At 32.8% G+C, this 9,322-nt stretch overlaps 3 protein-coding genes across 3 annotated transcripts; all 3 read right to left on the bottom strand.

Moving 5' to 3' along the window:
- Positions 1-2,857: 2,857 nt before the first annotated feature.
- LOC25491762 (uncharacterized) lies at positions 2,858-3,887 on the bottom strand. Its single transcript, XM_013599783.2, has 2 exons — positions 3,756-3,887; positions 2,858-3,316 (listed from the first exon to the last, which is right to left on the bottom strand). Exons 1-2 carry the CDS (start codon positions 3,870-3,872, stop codon positions 3,041-3,043), a joined length of 393 nt encoding a protein of 130 aa, XP_013455237.2. The 5' UTR covers positions 3,873-3,887; the 3' UTR covers positions 2,858-3,040.
- Positions 3,888-4,312: 425 nt separating this feature from the next.
- Positions 4,313-5,306, bottom strand: LOC120579882 (F-box/FBD/LRR-repeat protein At3g14710). The gene has a single exon (XM_039832622.1). It carries the CDS (start codon positions 5,304-5,306, stop codon positions 4,365-4,367), a length of 942 nt encoding a protein of 313 aa, XP_039688556.1. The 3' UTR covers positions 4,313-4,364.
- Positions 5,307-7,437: 2,131 nt separating this feature from the next.
- On the bottom strand, positions 7,438-8,293 carry LOC25491763 (proteinase inhibitor PSI-1.2). The gene is made up of 2 exons (XM_013599784.3): positions 8,144-8,293; positions 7,438-7,886 (listed from the first exon to the last, which is right to left on the bottom strand). Exons 1-2 carry the CDS (start codon positions 8,184-8,186, stop codon positions 7,687-7,689), a joined length of 243 nt encoding a protein of 80 aa, XP_013455238.1. The 5' UTR covers positions 8,187-8,293; the 3' UTR covers positions 7,438-7,686.
- Positions 8,294-9,322: the final 1,029 nt, after the last annotated feature.

The following is a 9,322-nucleotide window of genomic DNA, read 5'->3' on the forward strand; positions in this document are numbered from 1 at the left end:
TCAGACTCAGTTTCTAATAGCATACACTGATCCTCAATCACATTGATATTGATCTTGAAGGTTCTTTTCTTTGACAATGGAGCCTTTAGAATCAATCTTCTCTTGCTGTCAAAAACCATCATAGTTTGTTCCTCCATTTTCATAGTATAGCCTTTCTGCAATAACTGACCTATACTAATGAGATTACTCTTCATGTTTGGCACATATAACACACCAGTAATGCAAGCTTTCTTGCCATCTTTCCCATGAATCATAACCTTGCCAATTCCTTCAGCACAAACTATTGTCTGCAAATCTTATCTTTCTATTCACTAAATCATCTAACTCAGAAAACCATGACATTTTACCTGTCATGTGCTTTGAGCATACAGTATCTAAGTACCACTCATCATTCTTTTCTTCATCACCTTTAATAGTTGCAATCGAAAGAACTTCATCTGAGTCTTAATATTCATCTTGAGCAAACTGAGCTTCATCACCTCTGTTCCTTGGCACTCTTTTGGATCTACATTCAGATGCATAATGACCCCACTTTTAGCAATTATAACATTGAATTTGCTTCTTATCTTTCTTCTTCTGATTTGATGCAGCCTTTGCTTCATCTTTCTTGTTACTTTCCTGATTCTTGCTAGAACCTTCACCATTCTTATAAGATTTTCCCACCTTTCTTCATTGCGTCTTTGTTTGCAGCTTGTTTCACATCAGTTGCGTTTCTTGCCAATGCTGGTACCCCATCATTAACAACTTCAAGAACATCTTGGTATCTGAAGATCACCTCCATCTTCACGATCCATTGATCATAATCCTTGCCATCAAAAGTTGTAGGTGTGCAGGGAAGTTATTGTTGGTAGTTGCCATCATTCACTGATTCTTCCAACAATGGTGATCAAAACCGGGCTCTTAGTACCAATTTGATAGAACAATGTGCAATATTGAGTGAAAACTGAAAACTAGTTTATGAGAAATTATGGTTTAGGGAGAAATTGAGAGAGAGAAGAGAATTAGAATTAAAACTGAATTTTTATTGACAGTAATGAGTCACACTATGTACAAATGATACTTGAGCATATACATCAAGGAGATGTAACTAACTCACAACAAACAAAACAAAAGGTTTCTTAACCCACAAGTAAGCTAGTTAAGTTGTTACTTAATTCACAAGTTAACTAGCTAACTCAAAACTAACTTTCTAACTAATTGAATTAACATTCTAATAAATATTTGGCCTATAACAATGAACCTCATACATGTATACTCTCAATTATATTGTTCTTTACAAACCAAAACAGAAATATTGTTAAAATCTCTATTGTAGTACAATACATATATGAAAGGAAATCATGCGTAGATTATTGAATTAAAACAATAAGAAAACTCTGAAGTTAAGGTTGCAGAAGATAGCAAGATTCAAGGTCTCAAGGCAAAGAATTACATTTTCCAATCTATTGATATAGCAATTTTGAAAACCATTCTTGTGCCCAATATTTCAAAAGATATATGCGATTCGATCTAAAAGAAATATCAAGGTTCTGCTACAGTTAAGCGTGCTCAGTTACAAGCATTTTGTAGAGAATTTGAAGCTCTTGTTATGAAATAAGGTTAATATGTAATGTGTACTTCGCAACTTGCGATCGCTAACAAAACGACTGGTCATGGGGAAAACATGGATGAGATCCTGATTGTTGAAAAAAATATTAAGATCCATGACATAAAGATTCGACTATTTGGTGTGCGTCATAGAAGAATCCAATGATGTTACAATTTTATCCATTGATGAGTTACATACTAGTTTACTTGTTCAAGAAGCAAGAATCAATGCTCATAAGAGAAAGATGCGGAGCAAGCTCAAAAGATGTCTAACTCAAACAGAGGTTATGGACGTGGTAGGGGTCGTGCGGGATCAAGAGGGCGTGGAAGAGGAAGACAAAATAAAAACTTGTTGAATGCTACAAACGTCACAAAAACAATGAGAGACTATCATTCATTTGTTCCTACCATGTGATTGTTTGTCTATTTCTTCTTCACCAAAGTTCTTCCTTTCCCCCACAAATTTTGATCTTATTCTCTCAGTTTGGTGGTTTACTAAAAAAGAAAACAATGTAAAAAGAATAAAAGATGGTGTTGCAGAGTTATGCTTTGGGCGATGGTGCTTGAAATTATTATGGACAGAGAAAAGTGAATGAAAATAGATTTTTCATTATTGAATAGAGCTAGTACAAGTTGTATATATACAAAATAGTTTCTCTATGTTAGCTTATTATGTGTAACCAACATAAGATTACTAAATTACACACACTTAGCTAACTTTTAACTATCTAACGATTACTTGTTACACAAGTAATAGATTTCTAACTAACTGTTTCTTCAAAAAAAAAAAAGATTTCTAACTAACTGTAACTAATTGCATAACTGCATAATGATTACTTGCTAGGCAAGTAATCCTCATTGAACTTATATGGTGTCATAGAAATCGAAATGAATCAAATATTGTGCTAGATAGATGCTGTTTGGACGCGCATTAATAGATGCAAAGATTATATTTTCAGTGTCTTCTGTAAAAGAAAGGCAAATAATGTAGCTCACTATTTGGCAAGAATGGCACCTAGCTAGCTGGCCTCAGTCTTATGGTTTCAACCAAATTTCAGAGTTGATTATTAATGATAAACTGTGAGCATTATTTAGTCAAAAATATAGGTAAACATATAATCACATTCACATGTAAAATCTAACATCACTTTTCAGGTAAACATATATATTAATTACCCAGTAGTACATAACACCCTTAGTTACATACTTACATCTTTGTTTTTATAACAAAAATATATACACAAACTTGCTTGCTACTAATTTACCAACTTATCTTTTTGACAAAATATAGTCATCATTTGTAGACAATTACTTGCATAGTCTACAAAATTACACCATAGCATCACAAATTGTAAACAAAACAAACATAGTCTACTATATCATCTTATCTTATAAGTTATAGCATAAGAAAAAGAAACATTGTAGACCTGAACCACTTGTTTCTGCAACCTTGCTAATCAAATTCAAGTATGACAGAAGAGACTTCTTTCTTAGACAAGTACAGCTTCTCCTTAAATTCTTCGATGACTGGAGATTTTCCCTTCCTCCCATTAACAAGGGAGAAATTCATCCTCTCAAGCACTATACAATGTTCCATAAAAAATTTGGCGCAAAACAGCTCAGGCTCTGATACACGGGCATTATCAAATTTCACAACCTTGAGAGTGGATGCCAAGCAATTGGGCACAACAGCAGAATTCAGAAGCTCTTGGTTGAATTTAGATATTCCCTACAAAGTTATAATCAAACAAAGTTCAAATAAGAGGGAGATATTAAAGGTTAAAGTATGGAGTAATAATCATTTTAGTCACTGAATGTTTGACGAGCAGCCACAATGGTCTCTCAATGTATCGAAATTCAAAATAATCCATGATTGTGCACTTCGTTAGTCAAAATAGTCTCTGACGTTAAAATAGTCCCTGAACGCCGACATTAACTATTTTTATATAGGAACTTATAGGGAATGATATGACAATAAGTGTATCGAGGGACTTATATGACAAAATTAACGAAGAATTTTAGCATAAAGGACTATTTTGACTAACATATTGCACAATAATGGACTATATTGAAATTTCAATACATTGAAGAACTATTGTGGCTACACATTCAGAGACTAAAAATGACTATTACGCCGTTAAAGTATATTAAATATGCTAAGTACCAACCTGGAAAACTAGAGTATTGAGAAATGGAGTCTTTTGAAGAAAGCTCATCAAAACTTCACCACTAACAAAGCCAAGATCCAAATGGCTTAACATTGCAAATGTAGGTAAAACTGCCATTTTTTGTTGTGTGAGAGCCTGGATGACAAACATTAAGAAACACTAAGTTGGTGCTACTATTGACTAAATATTACTTAAGTTGTTTGTGTAGGTTATATAAATTGATAGCAAGTTTTCTATATAAAAATATATATTGATAGCAAGTTCTCGATCGACGTTCATAATTAAATATCTTGATCTCATGAAGAATATATTCAATGCTTAGCACCAACTTATGTTGCAACAACACTTGGTATATGTTTGGATTGACAGTGAACTTTGCAAAATAAGAGTGGCACCGCAATTTGGTAAGCTCCAAAGAGTAGTAGCTTTTGCAAAATATACATTGTTTCACCAATGATTATGTCAACCTCACCATCAATCCAAACATGTACGAATCAAAGGCATGTCGTGGTGTCTGACAGTGACACATATAATTACATTCAATCAACGACGCTCGTATAAGTACCAATGCCGTGCTTAAAAACATGCGCCTACATATTCATGATTACATTAGGTTAGATGATTTAGTATTACCTCCCCCCATATATGAAATTTGATACACTTCACTTGACTGAATTGTTTAAGAAGGAGACAAGCACTTGATCCAATTTCTCGATCAACAATACTCCCACGCTTATAGATAATGATGTTAACATAAGCATCATAAGCTACTGATGGATTCGACAAAACAATGGGTTGCATTATGCCATCATGACCACAATAAGTGAATTCTTTCAAACATGAAGCAGAAAATTTGATTTTGCAGCTACGTAGCTCCCGAGTCAACGGCTTAAAGTCTTCTTTTATGCAAACAGTTTTAAGCCGAGGCGCTTCAACAGTGACATCATAAGCACTTAACCATAAGCAGTTTTTTGTCTTAAACTTTGTCAATACTGGTAAATGAATAACTAGAGATTCCTCAATGGTAAATATAATAGCACACAAGTTGAGAACTTTAAGGCTTCCAAAAGTAAAATAACCATAAGAACTTGGAGGAACTTTGATAGCACAACAACACATCTTAAGCACCAATTCTTCTAAATAATTGGAATGATAAAAAAGGTAGTGAGATGTAAGAGTAGAGAATGGGACTTCACAAATTGCATTGATGCAAATTTTCTTTACACATTTCTCCAATATGCAAAAGATCCATGCATTTAGAAGAGATGCATCATAGTCTTTAGTGATGACAAGTGATAAACTTTCCACATTGTTTCTTGGTGTAAAAAGAAGAGTCCTATTCACAAAGTTTATAAAGTTTTGTTTTGCACCTGATTTATTCCTCCTTTGAGAATAGAACACACCATCATCTAAATCTAGCTTGGTGATGGAGATCCAATGGTTTAACCATTTCTTAGATAAGACACTTGTACGAACTGCATCTTTTGTAGGAAGACAAGATATAATGTGAGTTATAAGTGAATCAGGTAGATTACTGATTAAATCCTCCATTTTTCTGCATTTTAAACACTAACAAATATCAAAACAATATGATCATGCATTGCATGCATAAGATCTTCTTAAATGAATCAAATCTTTCAAAGAGAAGAATAAATACTCAATCTCACATGAAAATGCCTCAAAAATGAAACATGCAATCTTAAAAAGAAAATGATACTCACCTTTTTGAGTCAACAAGAAGGAAGATGAGGATTAAGATGTTTCTTTTTTTTCTTTTCAGCAATTTCCACTAGCCAAGACACTTCCCCAGTTACTCATGTTTGGCTTGTATTAAGGCTGAGCATAATCAAAGTGAAAGGGGGGGCTATGTAAGAGAGCTAGCTAGCATGTGTGATCGATTGACATGTGAGTCTATGACATTAACATAGTAGATAGCTGCTAAATGTCCTCTCCTACACCTTTCTTATTACCATTTTATTTCAATATAACATTTTATTTTTTCTATTAGATCATCGGTCTATCATATTTATTACATTACTTTCCCTTATATCGAGTAAGCCACTAATTGATCCATGTCTTTTTATCACACTTTTAAACGGGTGATTGACTCTATTAGTATCTCAAAATAGGCTAACTCTTTATCAAACTTTTCTCAATTTGATACCTTTGTTAGTATACTTTATGTTGTTGGAATAAGAGTGGTTCATACAATTCCTCAACCGAGTTGCCTACCAAACCCGCTCTCAGGGTTCACCCTTTCCCATTCCTCAAGGAATTTTCTTTATTGGATTATTCGGGGTATCGTCGTTGATTAAGAATTTGGTTAGACGGGGATTCTACAAGCGCTCAGCTGGCTTTTAGAGACCACTTTGGTTTGTCGATATATCATTTTCCGTAATTTGCTTTCTTTTTTGTTTCTCTTTTGGAGGATTTTGGTTTGGTCTCCCGTCTTGTATATATTTCCCCTTTTTTACTATATATGTTACTATGGATTAGGCGACATGGGGTGGGGGTTGCCCGGAGGTACCAACCATGTTGGGATGTCGGCGCCTCACTTATTTCCTATGTTATTTTTAAGTAGACATTATGTTTCAATGATTATTTTTTATGTAATAAAAATAGTATTTCCGTTATACTAGTGTTTACCAGTGTTTTTGGTAAACAATGTGGGCTGGTTTTAAGACCAAACCAGAGATCCAAGGACATGTTGTGCATTTATTTTTGTGTGTTCATCAAGTTTATAGGTTGCTTTGCGAACAGGACGAGACCGTGTGGTGTCTTTTGACAGGAAAAAAGTTTTAAAAGCAAAGTAAAGGCATTAAGTTTAAATTGCAGAAATTTAAATGAAAGGTAAAATACAATGCATTAAAAATAAAGGTGGTTCGACAAATCCTTTACATACATTCTTTGTAACTCTTTTCCCTCGCGTCGGTAAGTCGAGTGTTTTAGAATTCTGTATAGGTGATCTACGACCTGTTTTCCCTACGGAAAACTCTTATTTATACATAGAAAATGCATGGAAAGAAACTAATCCCACGATCAGCAATCTAATCCTTCCATTTAGACAACCACTTGTCTCCCACGTTCTCCATTCAGGAAACCGTTTCTCTTTAGAAATTCGAATCTTCCCGCTTCAAAGGTCATTGCTTGACTTTGACGGTTTTGCGTCTCTGACTCGTGTCTTGTCGAACCTTAAGGCTTCGAGAATTTTTCATGCTAAGTCCAACATCTCGTTGAAACTCCTTAAGTTGAAGAAAAGACTTCAATACCTGCAAGAGTAAAAGTCAACTAATGTTGACCACTTTAAATGAGGCTGGTGAAAATACCAGCTAACAACTAGTTGAAAAACGAAAGAAATAAAGAGAAATCTTTGTTTTAGACATTGACGGTTTGGTCTATGTACTTTTTTTCGGTAGAGATTGTTCCGTGAATTTATTTTTTAACAGTATAGCGATTAAAAATTCATCCTTTAAAATAAATAAGTAAAAAATGAGAGGTTCGAACCTCGACCCCTACATATTATAACGCAACTATTAACCGAACTATGTTCAATGACCTTGAAATTCAGGATTTGTATTCAATATTGAACTCAAAACACAATGAATTATTGAAGACATTTTTTTGACCCAAAAAAAAATGATAATATTGAAGACATAAAGCATGAAAGTAAAGCCTAGAGTAGTTGTATTTTTTATAAATACAATTTATTATAATATTTTATCACACATATTACAACATAATTATTGAAATTTAAAAAGGTGGTCTTTGTGTATGTGAATGCACATTCACATCACATCACATCAATCCATATCCATATTCATATTACATACAAATAGGAGTTCCATATGCTTTCAAATGATTACAATTTTTTTAACAAACATATTACAACATAATTATTGAAATTCAGAAAAGTGTTACATAGTTATGTATTTCAATCAGCAGTACAAATAGGAGTACCATCTGCTTCATAAAGTATACATCCAGTTGATGCAAGGCAACAATTGCATTTTGGGGTGAGGTGTTGATCACCTGAAGAAGGGCAAGTCATGTATGCAACTGAATCATAGCAAAATTGTGGGCAAATTTTTTGTGCATCAACATTTTTCAGGTTGCCTCCTGAAAGAATTGCACCTGGATCATAAACAAGAAAGAAAAAATTACTCAAATGAGCAATCTCACAAAAGTGTAGCTTTCATCTATTTTTTAATTTTTCTCACATAAACTCGAGATGTATGCATTAAGTTTAGGGGAATAAATTTAGTGCAATATATTTCTATATCTTTTTTCGAACAAGAATATATTTCTATGTCTATACAAAGTTTACTATAAATTGCTAAAAGAAACAAAAACAATATTTAGAAAGAAAGAGAGGTTAGTTCAAGATTTACCACAAACGAAGACAAGAAGGATAGTTCCAACCTTTAAAGCCATTTTGTTGTTTTTGGTAAAATTGGTGAAACTTAAGTCTCATATTTATAGCATAAAATTTAAGAACATACGTATAAGATAGGAAATCGTCTGTTTATTATTGAATTAAAAAAATATAAAGGATAGTCGCATGGAGAAGCTCTAAAGTCTAACTAAACTGCCGAAGCAAAAGTCATATCTTTATCCTAAATCCATTGATGATAAAATATTATCCTATAAATTCAATATGGTATTATAAGAAATTTCTCTATGCATTTACCTTTATAAAAGAGAATTTCAAAAATCTGTTTTTTTTTTAAGAAAACAAAATGAGATATATTAAAACTGACATAGAATTATGTCCGGTATAAGGTGTGCAAGATAAAGAACAAGAAAAGACAAGATAACAAAAACTAGGTAGCAAAACTCATACTATGGAGAGGAATCATGGGTCGAACCCCTTGTGATTGTCGCTTCATCGATTTACATATACAAATGAAATGCAAACCATATTCGAGTGTAGATTAGATCAGATGTGATAACATAAGTCTCTTTAAACTTTGCTAGAAGTCTCAAATTCAACCGCTTGAAGATTAGAAGCAACAACGTCAAAATTTAATTTTCTTTCAAAAAAAAACATCAAAATTTAATTTGTTGAGATAGCTTTGTCATTATTGTACTCCTATATGATTCAAGAATCGCATATAACATCCAATTAACCCTGATCATTTGATTGATGCCAATAATAAAACGAAGTGCATGAAAATAATGACACCATAATCCCTATATATAACATACTCTCACCGTTTCAAAATGAGTGTCGTTTTAACTAAAAAGAATTGTTTTAAGATGAATGATACTTTCGGTTTTTAATGAAATAATAACTTTTTCTTTTCAATTGTACCCTTCAATTAATATTATATATACTACTTCCAAAGTATTATTTTCTCTTCAATGAAAAACAAACCAATAATTAATTAAGATAATTTGGTAAAATAACATATCCCTTTCTTTTAATTAATGCATTTTTTAATATGTGTATAAAAACATTTTAAAATTTGAAACGGGAAGGAGTAGTTTGTATTTACCTCTATCTCTCTCCTACCTTTTTATCTCTTATACTTTACAATTCAAAAAATACACGCAAACAGTTGACACCG

This window comes from Medicago truncatula, chromosome 4 (assembly GCF_003473485.1).
Source record: "Medicago truncatula cultivar Jemalong A17 chromosome 4, MtrunA17r5.0-ANR, whole genome shotgun sequence".
Classification (NCBI taxonomy): domain Eukaryota; kingdom Viridiplantae; phylum Streptophyta; class Magnoliopsida; order Fabales; family Fabaceae; genus Medicago; species Medicago truncatula.

Coding starts and splice junctions, on each gene's coding strand:
- LOC25491762 (XM_013599783.2), bottom strand. CDS start 3,872: ATGGCAGTTTTACCTACATTTGCAATGTTAAGCCATTTGGATCTTGGC. Junction 3,317..3,755: donor TCAATACTCTAGTTTTCCAG/GTTGGTACTTAG, acceptor ATAACTTTGTAG/GGAATATCTAAATTCAACCA.
- LOC120579882 (XM_039832622.1), bottom strand. CDS start 5,306: ATGGAGGATTTAATCAGTAATCTACCTGATTCACTTATAACTCACATT.
- LOC25491763 (XM_013599784.3), bottom strand. CDS start 8,186: ATGGCTTTAAAGGTTGGAACTATCCTTCTTGTCTTCGTTTGTG. Junction 7,887..8,143: donor CCTTCTTGTCTTCGTTTGTG/GTAAATCTTGAA, acceptor TTTATGATCCAG/GTGCAATTCTTTCAGGAGGC.